Source organism: Megascapheus bottae, chromosome 7 (assembly GCF_031878675.1).
Source record: "Megascapheus bottae isolate mThoBot1 chromosome 7, mThoBot2.hap1, whole genome shotgun sequence".
Classification (NCBI taxonomy): domain Eukaryota; kingdom Metazoa; phylum Chordata; class Mammalia; order Rodentia; family Geomyidae; genus Megascapheus; species Megascapheus bottae.
The window spans coordinates 10,926,939-10,950,157 of record NC_143515.1 but is presented as its reverse complement, the minus strand read 5'-3'; the positions used below and the strand labels follow the sequence as shown (position 1 = coordinate 10,950,157).

Sequence of the window (23,219 nt, the reverse complement as noted above, 5' to 3'; positions counted from 1 at the left end):
ATGTTCAGTCATTGGAATCAGTGGTATCCCCCATATCTTGCCAGTTATTATTTGAAAAATCAGATTTTCTATAGCATTCATTAGGTCATCTTTGTGCTTATATTAATTATTAATCATCTGCATTATTGATATGTTAAATTACTGAAGCCAAAGTCTCATTAATTTTTTTTCCCCAGTCCAGGGCTTGATCTTTGGGCCTGAGCACTGTCCTTGGGCTTTCTCTACCACTTGAGCCCCAGCACCACTTCTGGCATTTTTTCCATGTATGTGATACCGAGGAACCAAACCCAGGTCTTTGTGCATGCTAGGCAAGCATTCTACTGCTCGGCCAAACTCCCAGCCCTCATTGATTTTTTGATAGTATTAAGATTTGCGCTCAAGGCCTCATGCTTGCTAGGCAGGTACTCTACTACTTGAGCTTCTCATTTATTAAAGTGTTGAAATTGTCATTTTTGTCAAAGAGGATAAACTATCCACAATTCCTGTTTTGGATTTTTTTTTTTTGGCACAGAGGCTTGAATTTCGGTTAGGGCCTTGCTCTTACCAAGCATACACTACCATTTGAGTCATGTCTCCAACCCATTATTTTGGATTTTTTTCTTTTACAATACTGGGCTTGCATTTCCTAAGTAGATTGTCTGGCACGTGAGCTACATCTCCAGCTCTTTTTTTTTTTTTTTTTTTTTTTTTTTTTACTTTCAGTTAATTTTTAGTAGGGTCTTACTTAGGTTTTTGACTGGGGCCCACTTTCCAGCCACAATCAATGTAAAGTAAGCCTCCCAATTAGTTTGGATTACAGACATATACCACCACACCTGGTGTGTTGTTTTATATATATAGAACCTTAGATTCACAAAAAGATGATTTGTACTTCTTTTGTCTAATCTGGATATATAATTTTTTAGAATTAAAAACATTTTGTCTATGGTAACAAAACTAAACAAAACCAGGTACTTCCTGGTAAGAGTCCATCAGTTTCCTACCATGTTCCCCCATAAAAACAAATAATTGAAAGTAAAGCAAGTATAAGGGATTTCTTACTACTATTGAAAATAGGGAGTTACTAAAAATTATCAGTAATTGGAGGAACTTTTTTGTGTATGATACTGATGTTTGACTGAAAATGCTTTTCTCAAGAAAGTGTGGAATTATGGAATGTATAAGTGGAGAAAATTCTAGAAATTTTTAGAATACACACTTGGTTTTCTTGATTTTTTGTGACTCCAATGTTGTGAGTGACTTTTAGTATGGAAAGGTGGAATCAGAAACTAAAGAGGTGGTAAAGTAAGGAGGTGGTAGACATGAGAAATAACCTATCTGGAACCTTTTCATAATTGTATATATCAGACTACGAACAGCCTCTGGAACAGAAAGAAAATCTGTGACCTTAGATACTAAGAGTGCATGGGCTGATTTCCAAAAGTACGTTTAGGTCCCCTCAAATCAGAACAGTTTGGAATTACAGGTGGAAGTCTTTCTCTAAAAGTACTGTAGGTTTTGTTTCGTTCTTAATATTTTTCTCCGAGAAAGTCTCTGGAAGACTAGTTTTCAAAAACTACCAAGAAAATGCATGTGGACAGGGAGGACATTTATGTTCATATTCTTACTGCCACCCAAGAAAGACCCAGCCTGTGCTTGCCATCCCATCTTCCTACTCACTTAAAAATGATTTTTATGAGAAAAATTTGAGGAAATGAAGAGTTACAAGGATTTTTACCTACTATCAACTTTTAGCTTTTGGTCACATAGATATTTGTTTCTCTCCAGAAGTCTTTGAGAGTAATTTATAGAAGCATACTTCTTCACTCTTATATGATGTAGTGTTTATTTCCTAAGAACAGAAGCATTACTCTTACATTACTACAGTACAACTGTCAAGTTCAGGAAATTTAATATAAACTCATTGAACAGAGAAGGGTAGAATAGAAACAAAGGATGTGGGGGAGATGGAAAATGACTTTTTGTGGCCATGAATTTTGGATTAAGAATAGCATCTGGGACCACAGTGGAATCTGTGTGACTCAAGTTCCCCAAGGGAATGTTTCCAACATTCCAAAGTCTATTCAGGTCTCTTAGATCATTCTTATCCTATATTTGTTGGCTTTCCAATAGTTTCTTGCTATCATTTGTTTCTGGTCTAGGATCCACTCCAGGATTGTGCTGTCCATTTTCTGTTTACTCCCCTTAGTCTTGGGCATTTCCTTAGCCTTTGTCTTTGGTGACCTTCACACAGTTTAAAGAACAAGCCATGTGTTTTATACATTACTCCCCATCTCTGCTGTTTCCTTAAGATTAGATTCGGATTATGTATTTTCAGCAGAAATGCCATATGCCAAGCTTGAGCTATGTGTACCTTAGGTGCCATGTTTGTCTACTATAGAATTAACATCTGTCCCGCCATAAAATGAGTACTTTGTGGGGAGATACTTTGAGTTGATGCCAATACCCTGTTCCTCATCAGACTTGTACTTACTAGTTATGACATTTTTAAAGAAATACTGGTACTGGGGCTTGAAGTTGCTTCTACTCACAGTTGGTGCTCTACTACTAAAACCAAGCTTCCACTTGAGCTTTTAAGTGGGTTATTTGGAGGTAAGAGTCTCTTAGATCTCTTAGATCTGTCTGCCTGGCCAAGTTCTAAACCAAGATTCTCAGATCTCACACTTCTGAGTTGCTAAGATTATAAACCACTGGTTTAGTAAAACACTAGCTATGTAACTTTTTTTTTCTTTTGGTGCTGGTCCTACCACTCTTGTGTTCAAAGCTAGTACTCTACCACTTGAGCTGTAGCACCATTTCTGACTTTTGGGTGGTTAATTAGAGATACGAGTCTAATGGATTTTCCTGCCTGAGCTGCCTTTGAAGGTCTATCCACAGATCTCAGCCTCCAGTGTAGGATTATAGACGTGAGCCACTGACATTCCACTTAAACATTCATTTTTGATTTTATATTATATTTATGGTGATTGAAATGGTGATTTTTTCCCGTGTTCATCATTCCTTCTGCATTTATTAATTGACACTCAACTGTAAGCTACACTTTCCCTTTATCTGTTAATTAAAATTTTTTTTCTAACAGTAGTGGGGTTTAAAATCAGGGCAGAGTTTGCAAGACAGGTGCTCCATCACTGAGCCAGGCCGACAGTCCTTCTTTTCATTGATATTTTTGAGATGAGTTTTACTTTCTGCACAGGCACATGCCTGGACCATGATGAACCTACTTTATACTTCTGTCATCATGGGGCTGACAGGCATATACCATCAGACTCCGCTTCTTTCTGTTGAACTAAATGCTGTGAATTTTTCTGCCTCAGCTTGCCTAGAACCTCGATTTTCCTAGTCTCAGACAACCATGAAGCTGGGTTGACAGGCATTTGCCATTGTGCTTAACTATTGTTTGACAAGGAATCTTTATGTATGCCTTAGGCAGGCTTAGACTGCTGGCTTCCTGTTTGTACTCTCTGCATGGCTAGTGTGACATGTGCATGCTACCATGTCCAGCTTTTGATGTTGAGGTGGGTTTTCCCATGCTGGCCTCAAACTGAGATTTTTCTCGATTTCTGCCTCTGAGTATCAGGATGTAGGTATGAGCTACTGTGCTCAGTGAACTGTTTAGGGCCAACGTTACCAAGCATTCAGATCTATTCCCGTCTATACGAATAGAAATTATAATATTAAATAAAAAGCAGCCTTTCTAATATTTGTTTAATTTTAATGTTAAAGTATTAGCCTTAGGCTAACAAAATTGATAGACAATTTGAAAACTATTTTTAGGATTTTCTTAAGGAGGTTGTGGAAATACCCACTCCTAGTACCTCAACTACTGTTCATACTGCTGATGTATGAATATGAATACCGGTTCTGTCCTTGGGCCTTTCCTTACTGTGTATTTGTGTCTTAGTAATCGCATTTATACTTATCATTTCAGTGCCTGTGTTCATCCTTATAAGTCCATTTTTATTTCCTGGAACAGGTTTTCTTCTTTTTTTGTCTGTCAGTTGTAGGACTCGAATTCTAGGCCTGGGTGAGAACAGGTTTCCTTGACCTGTGATTGTCTCAAATTATTAAAATAAGTGGTTTAACTAGGGTTGTTGTACATCCAGCTTATTGAGGTAAGGCTAGCACTCTACCACTTGGGCCACAGTATCACTTCCAGCTTTTTCTGTGATTAATTAGAGATAAGAATCTCACAGACTTTTCTGCCTGGGCTGGCTTCAAACCTTGATCCTCAGATTTCAGTCTTCTGAGTAGCTAGGAATATAGGCCTGAGCCACCGAGCCTGGCCTTTTTTTTTTTTTTTTTTAATCAGTTTCCCTTGGTGGGGCAATATAAATGCTGGGCATGATGGCATATCTTGTAATTTCAACACTCCAGAGACTGAGATAGGAAGATTGCAGGATTGAAGCCACCCTGAGCAACATAGTAAGAACCCGTCTCAACCTTCTTCTCTCCTTCAAAAAGAGAGCAGATATGCTAAAACTTATTTTTTTGGTTTTGCTTTTTATAGAAAAACTTATTGCTTATCAACGAGAATTTCTTGCTTTAAAAGAGCGTCTTCGAATAGCTGAACACAGAATCTCCCAACGATCCTCTGAGTTAAGTACCATTGTACAACAGTTCCGACGTGTAGGAGCAGAAACAAATGGAAGTAAGGATGAATTGAATAAGTTTTCAGGTACAAATGATATATTTTGTGTTATACAATGATTATGCATTTTAAGGGGTTATTTGATTTGGAGTATGCTATTTCAAAGTTGAACAGTGTATCAGCTCTCATTTGTGATCCTTTTCAGAGTGTGAGATGGGGGAAGAGCACGTAAAACTTTCTAGTAAGTTGTAAAGGGACTTTTATTTGCTAAATCTGATTTTAAGAGAATACTATCAAGGTAAATTTTTAGTTGTGTAAGTTTCATTGGCAGTGGTGAAGAACTTGTATCATTTAAGACTTAATTCAAAATGAGACTAAAATTTGAGTGTTTATGCATATTCCTGTGACATATATATACATATAGATGTATATATAGACACATGTGTATACACATGTAGATACATTTTAGAACTCCTCTCAAGAATTTGAGAATTTAAAACAGTTAGTACTCTTAATCTAAATTATAAGGAAAATACCTGTTTTTATAGTGAAATTTTCTTTTTTTCTGGTCATGGGACTTGAACTCTAGGCACTTTCCCTGAGCTCTTCAGCTCCAGGCTCCCACACTACCCCTTGAGTCACAGCCCACTTCCAGTTTTCTGGTGGTTAATTGGAGATAAGAGTTTCATGGACTTTAGTGCCCAAGCCAGCTTTGAACCACGATCCTCAGATCTCTGCCTCCTGAGTAGCTAGGATTATAGGAGTGAGCCGCCACGCCCAGCTGTGAACACTTTTGAGGATATCTAATCTGTTTGTTATCTGAGATCTTCTGGTCAGAGTAAAATGAACCACTTATTTTTGCTCTGTTTCTGTGCTCTTATTTAGTTGTTAGGGTGAGGCAAATTTCTAATCAGTTGTCTTTAGAATTGTGTGATCTTTTGTGATTACCATGTTGATCTAAACAAATAGACAAACCAAATGTTCTAATCTTGAAATCTGTTACCTTACTTTTGAACTCTTTACATTTTTTTACTTAACTTCCTGATGATAAATATATATATATTTTTTTAAATATATTTTTTATTGTAATTAATAGAAGGGTTACATGATATTTGCCAGATAAATGGTGCCTTATTTCCCATACATTGATACCCTTTCACATGTCATGGTCCCCATTTCCCTTCCCCCATCCCCCACCTCTCATCTTGTTTTCCCCCGTTCCCTATCCAATTCCAATGATAAATATTTTATTATAGTATTGTGTAAAATTATGGAATGGTATAAATAATAAATCACCTGTGAGCCAGAGTCAGGTGCTTCCTGTTAAACAATTTTTTGTTTCCTTCTAGTCTGTTTTCCCCTGCATTTTTTTCTTTTCTTGAAATTATACCGTGAACAATTTTCCTGTCATTAAATATTCTTTGAAATACTATTTTAATAGCTATAAATGTCCATTGAATAATATAGCTGAATATATTAAGCATTTTCTATAATTAGTCAATGAGCTGTCCACTGTCTTTCAATTTTATTATGAACATCTTCATATATTACATTTCTGTAATATATCTATATATTTTGATGACTTGATTTTCATATGCATGGTACCATTCCTATAAGATAGAAAACAATAAATATTTGTTGAATATTTAAAAGATAAGTTTTATAAAAGGAAGCTAGACGTAAAAAGATATAGTGTTCAAATTCTCATAAGTACTGCTGTCTTAAAAATAAAGTCAGCAACTTGTAAAGGTACAAGCTCCTGTGGCTTGTGGCTTAATTGTTTCTGTGTTTCAGATAATACCTTAAAGCTACTAAAAGAGTTAACAAGCAAAAAATCCCTTCAAGTGCCAAGTATTTATTATCATTTGCCTCATTTATTGCAAAATGAAAAGAGCCTTCATCCTGCTGTACAGATTGGAAATGGAAGAACAGGAGGTATGTGTATTTTGTGATTTCCTACTATGGTGTACCTTTTGTCTGAATTATGGCTTGTCTTATTAGTTTTGATGACTGGAAGATGAGAGAAGAAAATTTTTTTGTCTGTGCTCAATAGTTTGGGGTTCGTTCCAAACTCTGTGGGGAAGGGAGTTGTGTATTTCTTCTTATAGACCAGAATATGATCAAAGAATCCCTAGTTTAGATAGACAAATGTCTAAACCTTTGTACTTCTTCATTTTGAAAATTGGGGTCATGGGTGATTTTCTACCTTGTATCTTACTTCAACATTAGTAGTTCATACAATCATATCAAAGTTTGTCTTATGCTTACCCTACTTTTCTTTAAGATGTATGGGAGTAGTCACTTTTATTTAACTTTTCATGCGATACTTGGATTTTATTTCCTCTATACCAAAAAAAATTTATGGCATTTTTCTCTCCTTGTCTCACTATTGCTTCTTGAATTTTCCTTGTAGGATTTGTTGATTACATTTGCTACATTTTAATCCTACATTTGAACTTACACTCTTTCTTTGTAATTTTTAAATTGTCAAAGACCTAGATGATACTTAATTCTCCTATATAACTCATTACTTTATAGCCATTGAAGTGTAATTTTTATTTTTATCTTTTTTTTTCTCCCTCTCCCTGTCTCATTTCCTCCTCCCTCCTCTTCTCCTTCTCTCCCTTTTTCCTTTTCTTTCTTCCCTATCTTTCCAACTCTATATTTCAAGCTGAGATCTCACTGTTGCCTAGACTGGCAACAGTATAAGCTATATCTACCTTATCTTCTCAGGTAGCTGAGGTTACAGGGCTGAACAACTTTGCCCAGATTGACATTCATTTTTGTGTTAATGCTTTCAAAAAGCTGATTTATTTCACTTTTTTTCCTCTTCTTCTTGCTGTTCCAGGATTAAACTCAGGGATATCATGTATTCTATGCAAACACTTTATTATTGAACTATACTTCTGGACTAGTTGGGCTTTTGATTCAGTAGGAATCTTAAATGGTTTCCTCTCTCTTTTGGGGGGGGTCACATTTTCTCATATTATTTAACCTATAAGTATAGGCTTTTGCATCTAGTTTTAGTTCTATTATTGTTCTATTAGTCATTTAAAAGATGCTATCCAGGGCTGGGAGTGTGGCCTAGTGGTAGAGAGCTTGCTTAGCATGCACGAAGACCCAGGTTCAATTCTTCGGTACCACATACACAGAAAAAGCCGGAAGTAAAGCTGTGGCTCAAATGTTAGCGTTCTAGCCTTGAGAAAACCCAAGGACAATGCTCAGGCCCTGAGTTTCAAGCACCAGAACTGGCAAAAACAAATAAAAAACCCAAACAATCAACCAAACAAAAGACATGCCATCCTTCTAAGTAGGCAGTAACTTAAAAAAAAATCATGTTCACACCCATTTTTAAAAATTGATTGAAGAAATATTTATTAAGCCCTCCATTCTGTATGCACCAGATATACAAAGACAAATATGTAGGGTAACTCTTGCTATTTTTCTTAGAACATGGTTAATTATTTTTTGAGGCTGATACTGTCCCTCTCTATTTACCAACCACTGTGTCAGTAAGAAATATTCATCAGTATTTATCAGTAAGATCCGCAGGGGACACAGGAGTGAGGGAGGAAGGGTGAGCAAATGCAGTGGTTGTAGTCAGTGTGGACACTGTAAAAATGAGCTATGTAACTTGTGGTGGGGATGGGAGGGGGGAAGGGAGACATTGACCAAGAAGTATTGCACTCATAACCTGACTTATGGGATTGCACAACTACTTAATAATAACATCCCTTTGTATAACTACTTAAATAACAGCCGAACAAGAAGAGCAAACAAAATGAAATCAGACGTTTTTGCTAGGCACAAGTGGCTGTAAGCTTGGCTGATCTGAAGGATTGCAATTCAGAACCAGCCTGGGAAGAAAAGACTTTGAACCAACATCTCTAGTTAATAGCAAAAAGCCAGGCTGGAGGTATATCTCAAGTAATAGAATGCCAGCTGTAAGCAAGCAAGACAAGCAAGCTTGAGGCCTCAAGTACAAACCTTAGTAGAAGGGGGTGAGGAGGGGAGAAAGTAGTAGTTTCAAGTTATGTTAAACTTTCAGTAGGAGTAGTGTCATACACATATTTCTAAGCATCTGTAATCCCAGCACTCGGCAACTAAAGCAGAAGGATTATGAGTTCTAGGGTCGCCTGGGTTATATACCAAGACTGCAGAAAGAGCCAAAATCTAGAAAATGAGATGGAAAGTATCTGGGAACATCATATCACTTTTACAACCCTGAAAAAAACAAAAGAATGAACTACCAGAAAGCCCTCAAAAAAGAAAAACAAAAAGCCCAAACTGAAAACCTCAAAATAAAAACCCTAGCAAACTTTCATTGCCTTTAGCAGGCTCTTAAAGAATAGTCTGCTTTTAATAATTTTGTGAATTTGACTTTTCTTTTGAAGATACTTTTTTATCTCATTTATTTATATGACCCTATCATCAATAGTAATGTAACAAAATTCGGATCAGCCAACTTTTCAGTTGTTAACATATTTATAAAATAGAAAAAAACAACAGGAATGGGGCTGGGATGTGGGGTGCAGGAAAATGTAAATTTGCATTGAAATTGTTTTCTCTCTAAATTCTCAGTTTTTAATAGTTTGAAGCTGCACAACTCTTTCCTGTCTCTGTAGGCTACCAAGCTATGTTTTTAAAATGCACATAGAAAAACATTTTTTGCACATAACTTCTGGAATTGCATGAAATCTCACAATCTAGGGACTTTGTATTATGTCTGCTTTTTACATTAGAGGAAGACTACTGCTTTCTAAAAATTCTATTCTTCAGCAGTTTGGTAACAGCACTTAGCCTTCCTAAGACTACAGAGAAAAGGCAGATCGAAGTGGTTACTGACCTCAGGAAAGGACCGGAATTGAGAAGTCCAGAATAAAATTTAGCCCACTTACCCAGCACCACATTGAATCCTCCCACGTAATTTTTCGAGGTAGCTTCTCAGACTAGACACAGCAACTGCCATAAGTAGAGGATAGCTGGAATGTAGCACTGTGATGGTTTGCTTGCTTTGCGTGGGTAAGGCCTTGGGTCCTATCTCTAGGACTACAAAAACAAAAGCTGAAAACAAAAGCTAGTCACCTACCCAACCAAGCAGTACATTTATTTATTTATTTGTTTGTTTGTTTGTTTGTTTATTTTGCTAATCCTGGGCTTGAGCTCAGGGCCTGAGCACTGTCCTTGGGCTTTCTTGAGGCCAGAGCCCTACCACTTAAACCACAGCACCACTTCTGGCTTTTTTTCTGGGTATGTGGTACCAAGGAATCAAACCTGGGTCTTCATGCATGCTAGGCAAGTACTCTTACTACTAGGCCAAACTCCCAGTCCCCAGGAGTGCACTTTTCTACAAGTAGAAGTTCTCTGAAATCTAAGATAAGTTTCATGGATGACAACACTAAAGAGTTATATTTTAGATAGAACAAAAACCAAAAAAAATGACTATTATAAAGGATCGGTTAGAAATCAATTTTTCATTTCAGTAGTTGTATTTAAAATTTCCATATTCATACCCTGATTAAGAATAGATCCAGAAGAAGATCATTTTAGTGGTCAGAAAGATTAAGCTGTAGCGTTCCTCCAGAAAACATGAAGTGCTCGAAGAATGGAAGGACATAGAAACTCCGTTCGACACATAATAGGTCAAAAAAAAAAAAAAAAGCAAAGGGAGGGAAATCAAATACTGGAAGACAAATTCTTGGGTTGAAGAAATACCCAGGTCTTGACCCATTTAGTACCAAGCATGATGGCTGACGAAAGACTCTTGTAGGTAAGAATCAAAATGGAATTCCTGGTTGGTGCTAAAATCAAAGTCCATGAGCTACTCCCCTGTGCCAGGCACTTTAATTTGTAAAGTCGAATGCTAGTCTTGTGAACGTTATTTATAATGGAAAAATATGCAATTACACAAGTAATTATGTAATCACATTTAGTGATATAAAGGATGCTTTGAGGGTGTATAAAAAGGGCTTTGACCTAATTAAGGAGTTGTGGAAGAGTATGTATTTGATCTGAGACCAGTAGAAAATGCAGTTTACTGGTGAAGACGGGTGTATTACTTTCCTGGGGCACAAGCTCAATTTCTTAAAACAAGAAGCTTATTGTCTAGTAGTATTGGAGGGCAAAAGTCATAACATTAAAGTATCTAAAGTATCTGGAACCTATTGGAGTTGATATTGTCTCACAAGAGGGTCACAGTCAGAGAGAGATTTGAAAATACTATGCTTTGAAGAGGAATAAAGGGCACAAAAGAATGTAGGTAGCCTGTAGAAATTAGGAAAGGCAAGGGGTTATTTTCAGAGGATAGCTTTTTCAAATATTTCCCTGTAAGCCTTTTGATTTTGTTGTTGCATCACATCTGTCAGTCTGACCCTTCTCCTTCCTCTTGTAAAGCCCCTTGTGGTTATGTTGAACATACTGGTAGTTCACAATAACCTTCTCATCTCAAGATGCTTAACTTAGTCACATCCGAAAGGTTCATTTTGCTATGTAAACCCATGTATTCTTCACAAGTTCCAGGAACTAGTGCACAGTCTTCTTTCGGAAGTCATTTTTTTTTTTTGGCCAGTCATGGGGACTGAACTCAGGGCCTGAGCACTGTCCTTGGGCTTTCTCAGGGCTAGCACTCTACCACTTGAGCCACAGAACCACTTTCAGCTTTTTTCTACTATGTGGTACTGAGGAACCGAACCTAGGTCTTAGTGCATGCTAGGCAAGCACTCGGCCAAATTCCTGGCCATAAAAATTGGTCAACTACACATCATAGTCATTCTTTAGTGTAAATTTAATCTCTTATCACTTATTTCACCTTCTCTTCTCCCTTTTGCCCGACTACTCTCCTTCCCTCTCTCCACCTTCCAACCGCCCCTTCTTCCCACACCATGTTAAACCAAAGGTAAAGAATAACATAGCCATGATATTGGATGTTTCCTATGAATTTTGAACATAGTAGTGTTTTTATATTCTTGTAAAATATTTTTGTATACTTTTCTTTGTTTCAGTTTCAATAGTAATGGGAATCCCCACGGTGAAGAGAGAAGTTAAATCTTACCTCATAGAAACTCTTCATTCTCTTATTGATAATCTCTATCCTGAAGAGAAGTTGGACTGTGTTATAGTAGTCTTCATAGGAGAGGTAATTATTTGTTATTTTTCAACCACATATAAGAGTTGCAACTGTAGTCTAAACATGCTTTTATAAGCATTTGAAGAGTGGTAAGTAAATTTGGGTGGTACATGCCACCTTATAGTTTTAATGTCAGTGTAACTTATGTTTGCTTTAACTTTTTCTGGAGTTACAAAGCAGGAATTTTGTTATTAGTGTGATATTATTATCCACAAATACCTTAAGGAGTGAATCTACAGTTTTAGCTCTGAAGCCTCAATTTGGAAATTCTCATTCATGTCCTTCAGTAGTCCTGAAACCTATGAAAGGTTCAGCTTACACTGGGATTTTATCTGTTTATTTGCTCTACCCATTTTCTGTACTTTTTTCAGGGGGCATGTGGTAGTGAGGGGCTTGAACTCTGGGCCTAGGCTCTCTCCCTGAGCTCTTCAGCTCAAGGCTAGTGCTCTATCACTTGAGCCACAGTGCCACTTCCGGTTTCCTGGTGGTTAATTGGTGGTTAACTTTTGTGCCCAGGCAGGCTTTGAATCACAATCCTCAGATCTCAGCCTCCTGAGTAGCTAGGATTATAGGAGTGAACCACTGGTGCCCAGCTTAGAATTCTTAAGCCAACAATCACATGAATGAGGATTTTACCTATGCTGTATTATTACATATTTTTTATCACTCAAGAAAAAAATATTTCCTTCAGCTATTCTGGATTTGAACAACTCTTTTTGTCCTGCTCCAACCTTATATTTGGGGAATCACTGAACTAGGCCTGGTGGGATGAAGTACTTCTGTCTTTCTATGAAACTAGAAATGCCTTATTTGCCTCACAGTTCATGCTCGTGACATGGATTCAGACACTTGTGTATCCTCATTTTGAACTCAAAAAGTACAGCTTCATTATTTTCAGATGACACAGAAAACCTCTGAGAACAAAGAGGCAAAATATTGAATAACAGGAATCTAGCAAGATGGCTATATTCTTTACATCAGAAAAGAAAGGGTGGTGAGGATTATGGACAGTTGTTCTGGTGATAAGACAATGATGGCAGAGTCAGTGTCTCTCCAAGGACCACACGGCAGGTGCAGAGGCACCTATATCAGTGTGAGGATCTATACATTGTGGCTCTCGAACATTCTATGATATCTGGCCCAAGTAGAAATTTGATGAACTCTCTTCAGTCACCTTTAGTAGATCATTTTTCTGACTCTTCTGCCATAGGCTGTTTCTACCTGTTGTCCCTAAGATTGTGACTGATACAGGTTGTATCTAGTTAAAAGATAACCCAAATATTTTTGTGACTACCACTAAACAGAATGGCCATTCAGTAGGGCTGCAGGGTAGATGTGTAAATGCTGTTCCCAGATCAGGTGATGTTGGTGATAACCATAATGATGGGTAAGAATTTGTAAAGAGAACCTGAGCTAGCATGCCTTTCATATCATCCTGATGGTTCACATTTTTCTGCCATGTGCCTAGTATTCCAAAGTCCTCAAGTATCAAGTTGAATGATAGAACCAGTTGACCATGTTGGAAAAGTACCTACAGTTAGGCTCTGAAAAACTGCATTTAGACAATTTCTAGCTTCAGAAGCTTTGAGTATGCAATGTGAAAACCATTTTATTTTTTTCAGTCTTTTTACTTAGTGCTTTACAATAAGGGACCTTGAGGCCTTTATGCCTCCTCCCTCTCTCTGCCCTCTATACTTGGGATTAAATTCAAGGTCTTGAGCACATTAGGCAAGGCTCATGCTCCTAAGTCTTTCTGTTTTTAGTTTGGTTTTCAGATAGGGTCATGAGCTAACTTCCTGGGCTAGTCTCAAACCACCTACCTCTGCCTTCTGAGTAGTTGGGATTATACATGTACATCACCATGCACCGTATTTTTATGCCTGCTTTTGACCTAATTGGTTTGACAAAGGTAATAACCAGACCACAGGCAAAACTTTATAAAGGAGATAAATTTATAAGTGAATATAGAGGTTGAGTAGAGAGTTAAAAGTACTGACATTTTTAGTTTTTATTATTTTGTTGTATATTTTACTTACATTAAGAGCTGTTATTTCCTGTTTTAAATATTTTGAACAATAAAGTCATATGATTTTTAACAAATTGTATCTGTATGTGTATATATATGTGTGTATACATGCACATGTGTGTTGTATACAATGAAGTTTCCTTTCCACTGTTTTTTAGCCATTGGATTTACTGATGTGCTGTAACAGTTGTTATTGTTGTGGAACACATTCACGTCATGGTCTTATTCCTGTGTTAAGTTTTTGTGTTAGGGTGTAAATGTACTTAGATTTTTTTTTTTTCCAGACCTGGGCTTGAGCTTAGGGCCTGAGCACTGTCCTTGGACTTTCTCAAGGCTAGAGCTCTACCACTTGAGCCTCAACACCACTTCCAGCTTTTTTCTATATATGTGGTACCGAGGAATCGAGCCCAGGTCTTTGTGCATGCTAAGGCAAGCACTCTACCACTAGGCCAAACTCCCGGCCCTGTACTTAGATTTTTTTTTTTCAGTTTTGATAAAATAGTTTCCTAGAAAATTTTCATCCAAGCTTTAAGAAATTTCTTTATATATAATAGAGCAGAGTAGCTTGGTGTGGTGACTCAATTCTGTAATCTTAGCTACTCAGGAGGCTGAGATCTGAGGATCACAGTTCAAAGCCAGCCCGGGCACTAAAGTCCATTAGACTCTTATCTCCAGGTAACCACTAGAAAATGGGAAGTAGTGCTGTGTTTCCAGGGGCAGGGCCATAGCCTTGAGCTGAAGAGCTCTAGGGACAGTGTCCAGGCCCAGAGTTCAAGCCCCATGACTGTCAAAAAAAAATGGAGCAATGCAGATTTTGTTCTGTTTGTGATTATTGTGCAGAGGTATGTTTGTTCCTCTTTCCCATTCTTGGTTATTGTATCTGTTTTTATATGTATTTCCCAAGCCCATTTTGGGATCTGTTTCCCTAATTTTTTAACATCTGCTTTAACAGGTTTTTTTCTTTTTAGTTTTCATGCATCTTGGCCCAAATACTAAACAGATTTTCATTATTTTGTTTTGTTAAAAAATTGCATGAATATTCTTCTGAGCTTGTGTAGCTAATGTGTAAATGTATTCTTCACTGTTACTAGCCTGTAATGTTTTTAATTTGGATTTTGTGTTTGACCAAGGAAATGGTCCAGATAGTTTTTACAATTTCTAATTGGTAGAATCTGCTTTCTGGATTTTTTTTCTTTTCTTTTTTGAGAAAGTGTCACATTTCACTTTTTTTTTTGGCCAGTCCTGGGCTTGAGTTCAGGGCCTGAGCACTGTCCTTGGACTTCTTGAAGGCTAGAGCTCTACCACTTGAGCCTCAGCACCATTTCCTGCTTTTTTTCTATCTATGTGATACTGAGGAATTGAACCTGGGTCTTTGTGAATGCTAGGCAAAACTCCTGGCCCCACATTTCACTTTAAAAAAAAAACTTTGAAATATTTTTTTTGCCAGTCCTGGGACTTGAATCCAGGACCTGGGCACTGTCCCTTAGCCTCGCTTGTGCTCAAGGCTTGCGGTAGACCACTTGAGCCACTTCTGGCTTTTTCTGTGTATATGGTACTGAGGAATTGAACCCAGGGCTTGATGTGTGTTAGGTAAGCACTCTACTACTGAGTCACATTCCCAGCCCTGAATTTTTTTTTTTGCCAGTCCTGGGCTTGGGCTCAGGGCCTGAGTACTGTCCTTGGACTTTCTCAAGGCTAGCACTCTACCACTTGAGCCTCAGCACCACTTCCGGCTTTTTTCTATGTATGTGGTACCGAGGAATTGAACCCGGGTCTTCGTGCATGCTAGGCAAGCACTTTACCATTAGGCCAAACTCCTGGCCCCAGCCCTGAATTTTTTTTGGCCAGTCATGGGACTTGAATTCTGAGCCTGGGCATTGCCCTTGAGCTCTTCAGCTCAAGGCTACCTACCCTGAGCCACAGCACCACTTCCTGAAATAACTTTTAACTGACATAAAATTATAAAAATAGTAGATATATTCCAAAGATTACAAGATTACTCTGTATGCTAGTGTCAGCCAGAATAGCTTTATGTTAAATATTGAAGCCAGATAGAGCAAGTTTTTTAATTTTGTTTTTTTATTATAGTTTTGCTTCGGATACTTTATATCCTTAGAATTTTTACATATTTTAGCATCATTGCAGTCATTTGTAATAATTTGATACTTTTTCTTAGCTGCAACTGTTGTGATTGTTTTTCTTTTAAATGAGTGTTGAAAGGTTTGGCCACAGTTTTTCTTCATTTCTGTATGTGTGTGACAAGGAGAAAGATAATGTTTGTTGCTAGATTTACTGCACTTCTTTTTAAAAAAGAAAACAAAAAACTAGTTCCTGTTCTCATTCCTTTTTCTTTGATTCAGTATTCAAGGGGATTTGTTTTTAGGCTCTACTGCATTGTGATAGGGTGAGGGGGTATTGCAATATAATTGTTTTATTTTCATTTTTTCTTAAAACAACAACAAAAAACCCTACTACAATAAAACAAAGACTGTCTTCTGTCACAGAGTCCAATCCATGCAGTTGCTTATGTTACCTCTGACTGTTGGAGCTGAATTGGATTCTTTTGAACTTCAAAATTTCAGTTACTAATATATAAAAATGAAATTATGGTTTATGCATCTGGTTCTTACTGATAATTGTACATTGAATGAAAAATACTGTCAGTTCTCTAAACATACCCCAAACTCTTAAGCAATTTAGTCTTTCCTGTTTAGACTCTTCTGTGCCCTTTCTTCAAGGGTATAGTTACCTGGATAGTTTTGAGATATTTTTTTTTTCCTACCTCGAAGCACCTGAGAACAGCCTGGCTGCAGTTCCCTTTCCTCAAGTTCTCGTAATTAACCTATTTGTCTTGTTTTTAATAGGGCAAACTACAGGTTCCATCCTTAGTATTCTTTCACTCATTGACCCAAGGATTTATTGAAGCCCAAAATAAGGAGGATGTTGGCAATTTTAAAAAATATTTAAAAATCCACCCCGAAAGTCTAGCATTGCACAGAATATTTTCATTCGTTTTTTTGAGACAGAACAGTGTTTTGCTTATGTAGCAGTCTGACAGAGTCATGGGGCTTGAACCTGGACTTGGGTGTTGTCCCTGAGCTCTTCAGGTCAAGGCTACCACCCTACCCATGAGCCAAGCCCCACTTCCCGTTTTCTAGAGGTTAATTGGAAACAAGAGTTTCAGGTCCTTTTGTGCCCGGGCTTGGCTTTGAACCTTGATCTTCAGATCTCAGCCTCCTGAGTAGCTAGGATTACGTGTGTGAGCCTCCACACCTGGCTAGTCTCCCAAGTTTCGAGATTACAGGCCTGAACCAGCTCAAGAGTATTTGTTTCTATGTCATTGCCTTTTGTGTGTGTGTGGTGGAGGAGGATTGAAAAAGATATGTTACATGTTTGTGTTGCTGAAGAATCAGTACATGTACAAATTTTGTTATGCCAGCTTCGGCTTCTGTCTTTGTTCTTCTCTTCTACCCTACCCACTTCCTTTGACTATTTCCTTTTCTACCCTACCCACTTCCTTTGACTATTTCCTCTTCCTTTTCAATGCTTTAAGTCCTCTTACATGCCTGGCTACAGGTCAAGTAGAAAAACTTATCATTGATATTTATCATTTCTGTTTTCTTTTTCAGGGATTTTTTACTCTGATCTTCATTATCTCATTCTTGCTGCCTGTTTGTAGAATTTTTCTGTTTAGATTTTTAAGATTAATGCTTGGATTATAGGTTTGCAATTTGTTTTGTAACTATTAAGGCTATTTAGAGCTGTAGATTTCTCTCTTAAGTACTAGTAAGAACTTAAACTCAGGCCTCAACTCAGGGCCTGGATGCGTTGCTGAGGATTCTACCACTTGAGCCACAGCTCTTCTTCTGTCTTTTTGGTTGGCTGATTGAAGGTAAGAGTCTCATGGACTTTCCTTTTTGGACTGGCTTCAAATCATGATCCTCAGATCTCATCTTCCTGAGGACTTAGGATTACTGGAGTGAGCCACCCAAGTACCCAACATGTCAGTGCTTTGTAAATGGCCCAGTGTACAGTCTACCCTGATCTATCCATGTGTGATTAGGAAGAATGGATTCTCTCTTTTTTTTTTTTAATAAAGGAGACTACTCTTTATATAAATGTTAATTAGGTCAGATTGGTGAATAGTGTTACCAGAGTTTAGGACAAGAGCCCCACTCTGTGGGAAATAGGCTTGACCTCTCACACCAGTGAGCAGTGATGAAGGTCATAGAATGGAGCTTTAGTCAACATGTCATGTTTGGCAGAGCAGATAAAAGGACTTCAGTGATCTCTAAATCTTCATGAGGAGACCTTTGAGATTTTGTAGGAGCAGGAAACAAAGGGAACGGGCTGGGGTGTACCTAGCTGGTCAGATGAGTGATCTGATAATCATCTCTGTTCTGGTTTTACAGTAGATTCTAGATAAATTTTTATCCCTGCCATCACTTGAAGGGAGCAGTCTTGTTCCCATGAGATGATTACCTGATCTGGGATACACACAGCTTCTCCATCCCTGATAATTGCTTTCATTTAGGGTGGGGATGATCTCATCATGGGATAATCTACCTTCTGAGGCTTGTTGTAGCTTTAGTCAATTGTCATAAAGATATTTATTGATCATTGTTCCTGGAATCCAAAATGACTGCAGAAAAGCAAGGTTTTGAAGGAAATAAAGCTTGAGAAGGCAAAATGAAGTTCGCCCTTCAAATGTGTCATTTAAGTCTTGTGTATTTGAAGATTATCCTTTTGCAAGTTACTTCTGTTCTTGATTTTATTACTGTATTCATGTGTCGGTAATAGTTTGGTTTTTAATTAATCAGCAGATAGATTTTAAGACATTTATGTAGGCTAGAGCACTAGGTGGCTCATATCTGTAATCTTAGCTGCTTGAAGCATTGGCAGACATATCTATAAGACTCTTACCTCCAATTAACCAGCAGGAAGCTAGAAGTAGATATATGCCTAAGTGATAGAGCACCAGCCTTGAGCAAAAAAATGCCAAGTTAGAGACAAGTACTTGAGACCCTGAGTTCAAACCCCACTTTGGCATGTGCATGTACATGTGTGTGCATACACACACACAATTTATGCATTCATACAAATTTATGCATTCATACAAATGACTGCTGAGAAAGTATACATAGAAGATGTTCCTAAATCTTGCCTATGATTATATTTACTGAAAGAATAATAGTGGCTAGACATAAGAAATAAATAAGTAAAAACCTCTACTCATTAAAACTTACATTGTAAAGGAGAATATCAATTATGTAATACATTAGATGTAATAAGGATAAGTGGAGGGAGGATAAGTCAGGACAAGGAAGGTAGTTATTACATGGCTGTGTGAAGGTTTTATTAGGGTAGTTAGGACATTTGAGCAAAGACCTGAAGTATGTGCTAGTGGAAAAATATAAGCAGAACAGTTTTATATGCAAAAGGCATTGAGGTTACAGCTTTGCTGGGCTCAGTTTTGGAATAGCAGGAGAGATCCGTGAATGACTGGAAGTAAAGATGACAAGGAAGGGATCAGCCATAGAAGGCTGTCAAGAAAGGAGAGGGTGGGCGAAATCACAAGGGACGCTAGGTCATTATAAGAACTGTATTGTTTTAAGTCATGGAAGCCAGCACACGTTTTGGGGGAGGGGGCTTCGAGTCTTTTGAGTCTTTTGAAGCCGTTCAATTACCATTTTAGCCTGAAAACAGCATGGCTAATACATGTGAATTACATTCATTTAAAAATTGATTTCGTTCTAATAAAGTTCTAATTTATGATAGCAGGTAGAAGATGTTTTACCAAAATTTGCTCTAATAGAGCCAATTTTAGAATTTCAGGTAAAAAACACTACTGAACTATTTAAGACATAAAACAATTTGCTTTGAAGTAATTTTAGATTTAAGGAAAAGGTGCTCTAGTGAAATGAATTTTTCCCTTTGCTCAGCTTGCTCTAATGCTAACAACCTATGTAGCTATAATTCAGGAAGTTATAATTATCTTTTAACTATAAATTTTGAGTTTTATATATTCCAGTTTATATGTTCATTGTAGAGTCCCACATTATGTTTAGTTGTTGGAATTTTCAATTTCTTTTTATCCATAGCAACAATTCAGCATTTTCTTTAGTGAACACTTTGGTTGTTGGTTTTGGTTGTGGGCTTACACTTAGAGCCTGAGCACTGTCCCTGAGCTCTTTTGCTCAAGGCCAGCACTGTGCACTTGGAGCCACAGCTCCGCTTCCTGAGCATGGACACTTTTAATGAGTTTAGTCAGTTATTTTACCAAAGGTCAGTTTGGATATCTATTTTCCTCATGATTACGTTGTTGTTAGGGTCAAAATAATGTGGCATATTTCTTATGTGGATGACACTGGCTTACTTACGTAAGGGCAGAAACTGTTTTAATCCAAGTAAGGCTTAGACTGGTCATCCATGGCAGTAATTAGAAGTTTTATGAAAACGTTTTGAACTAAATGAGCTCAGATATTTGAAAACATTGCTGTAGTATCAACATATTAGGAGAAGGAAATGATAGATATATTTACAAATATAACATTTGAACTTTCTTACTCTTAATATTTTTTTAACACACAACTATTTTAGAAACTAGTAAAGTGAAGTAAAATACTGTGGTGCCTTTTTTGAATAAAATCAAGGACCAGGAGTGTGGCCTAGTGCTAGATTGATTGCTTGCCTAGCATGCACAAAGCCCTGGGTTCAATTCTTCAGTTTCACATACACAGAAAAAGCCAGAAGTGGTGCTGTTGCTCAAGTGGTAGAGTGCTAGTGAAAGCTTAAGGACAGTGCCCAGGTTCTGAGTTCAAGCCCCAGGACTGGCAAAAGAAAAAAAAATCAAGCATTGTGTGGACAGTAATTGCTCTTCCTTGGAGTCTAGTTTCCAGGCCCATTCTGGCATATGCCTGTCATTTTGGTCCTGTTAATTTGCCACATATTCAAATTATGCTTGTGGAATTTTCATTGGTTCCTTACTATAAAAAATATTTCCAGCCGTAGTGGAGTTAGCAAGAACTGGATATTTCCAATCATGATAGAGCTAGCAAGCAAGAACTGGACACACCTTTCTGATCACAGCAACTAGAAATCTAGGCAAGCTCTGTGAATCAGCCATTCTCAACAGACAGTACAGGATGTGGCTACCCAACAGAGGCATAAGCATTATCATCACCCTAACTTCCTACTTGGTAACATATTCTATATCACAGTGTAGAAAGGGAAAAACCAAACAACTGCTAGAAATTGCAGAAGAGGGTTCTAGAAAGGAGAATATTATTCACAGAAAATGTTTACTGTATTGGGCCATCCATGCTTCTGGTGAAACTCCACAAGCCTGGTGAAGGAATACCCAGAGCCTGTAAGCTGAGTATTGGGAACACTCACATTTGATGATAGGAGCAGCCACAGTGGCAAGTGTTCAGCCATCAGTTTTAGTGTATGTGCTCCATCTGTAGCTTCAGATCTTTCAATATTTGATTGTTTAGGAATTTTCTGATGGGTGCATATATATATATATATTCACAATTATTATTATGAGAGGACTTTTATTGTTATATATTGACTTTCTTTGTCTCCCTGGTAGTTTAGTAAAGTCTATTCCGTCTGATGTACGTACAGCTACTTTGTTGGCTTTGATAAGGGAATGCCTTGTATGGAATAACTTTTTCCATTCCTTCATTTTCTCACTATATAGTTAAATGTGAGTTGATCTGAGTGCTGGTGGCTCACACTTGTAATCCTGTGTATTCAGAAGGCTGAGACCTGGAGTAGCACAACTCTGAGACTCCATCTCCAAAGTAACCATCATAAAGCCAGATCGGAGACATAGCTCAAGTGGTAGAGCTCCTGCCTCTTTAGCCTCTCAAACAAGCTGAGTAAGACTATGAAGCCCTGAGTTCAAGCCCCCTGTAGTGGGGTGAAAAAGGAAATATGAAAGAAAGAGAGAAAAAAAAGTGAATTGAGTCTCTTATAGGCAGCATGTAGCTGTGTAGTTGGGTCATGGTATTTAAAATTTTTTATTTAATCCTTCAGTCAACCAAGTTTTTTTTTTTTTTTCCAGTCCTGGGGCTTGAACTCAGGGCCTGGGCACTGTCGTTGGACACTTTTTTCTAAAGGCTAGCACTCCGCCACTTGAGCCCCAGTGCCACTTCTGGATTTTTCTATGTATGTGGTACCTGAGAATCAAAGCCACGGCTTCGTGCATACTAGGTGAGGACTCTACCACTAGGCCACACTACTAACCCCCAACTAATCCTTAATTGGTGATTTTAATTCATTTATTCTCAAGGCACTTAGTGATAAGGAGTTAATACTATGATTTTGCTATTTTCTTTTTGTTATAAATACCTCTCCTTTTCTTCCTGTCTTTCTTTGCAATTTGATATTTGTAGTTAATGTACTGGTACGTTTTCAGTACCTCTTTGGTTTTTGCTTCTGTTAAAGATTTTTGCTTTGCAACTACTATGATGTGTATATAGTACAATTTATACCTGTAACCATCTTTTTCAAGCTGATAACAACTTAACTTTGATCACATTTATTCTCTCCTCACATCTTGTGTTTGACATGAAAATTTATATCATCTTGTAATTTGTATCCTTTGGCAATTTATTTTACCTTTAGTTACTAATTTTATTTATAGTCACTAATATTCACACTAGAGAGAAAAGTGACTTATTCACTATCAAATGCAGTCTTAGCATGTTCAGAATATGGCTGTTTTACTTCTCTCATGGAATTTTTGTGTTTTTGTATGTTTCCTGTTATTGAGAGGTTTTTTGTTTCAGCTTAAAGAACTCCCCTCAGCAATTCCTATAAGATAATTAACTCCATTAACTTTAAGGAATTTTTTGCCTAATTTTTTCCTGGTGCTTGAACTCAGGGCCTGGGCATTGTTCTTTGCATTTTCTCAAGGCTAGCACACTATCACTTGAGCCACAACACCACTTCTGACTTTTTCTGTGTATGTAGTATCAAGGAATCTAACCGAAAGCTTGGTACACTCTACTACTAGGCCACAATACTGGCCCTTCTTTAGGGAAATTTTAATGTTATGTTTCTGGAAGACTACTTTTTTCCTACATATTTTTTAAATATAAAATTATACTCTGTGGGGTTTTCTGCTGAGAAATTAGTTGATTGTTATGTTGGTAATCCTTTATATGTGATACATTTATTTTTGTCCTTTTTCTGTTTTTAAAAGCAGTTCCCACGTGTGAACCCAGGGCCTTGATTTTGCTAGACAGGCACTCAACTGCTACTCCATGCCTCTAGCCTGTCTTTTGCTGATTACTTTTAAAGATTAGATGTTCTTGTGCAGTATGCGCCTGGACTGAGATTGACTATAAGGCTTCCTATAGTTGCTGGAATGACAGTTAAGTGCCACCATATCAAACTTCCTTCTGAAGAGATGGAGTTTAGAGAACATTTTTGCCCAGGCTGATTTGAAACAACAATGCTTCCAATTT

General features: G+C 37.5%; 1 protein-coding gene across 2 annotated transcripts in view; it reads left to right on the top strand.

The window, feature by feature from the left end:
• Mgat4a (alpha-1,3-mannosyl-glycoprotein 4-beta-N-acetylglucosaminyltransferase A) overlaps window positions 1–23,219 on the top strand; it is an 86,364-nt gene that overhangs the window by 33,251 nt on the left and 29,894 nt on the right. Inside the window, exons 2-4 of one of the 2 annotated variants that reach the window (XM_090336482.1) lie at window positions 4,508–4,648; window positions 6,383–6,523; window positions 11,590–11,723. In XM_090336482.1, the coding sequence (XP_090192608.1) occupies window positions 4,508–4,648; window positions 6,383–6,523; window positions 11,590–11,723 (416 nt within the window). Of the gene's footprint in view, window positions 1–4,507; window positions 4,676–6,382; window positions 6,524–11,589; window positions 11,724–23,219 lie in introns of both variants that reach the window. The other variant, XM_090336481.1, reaches the window with a different exon arrangement.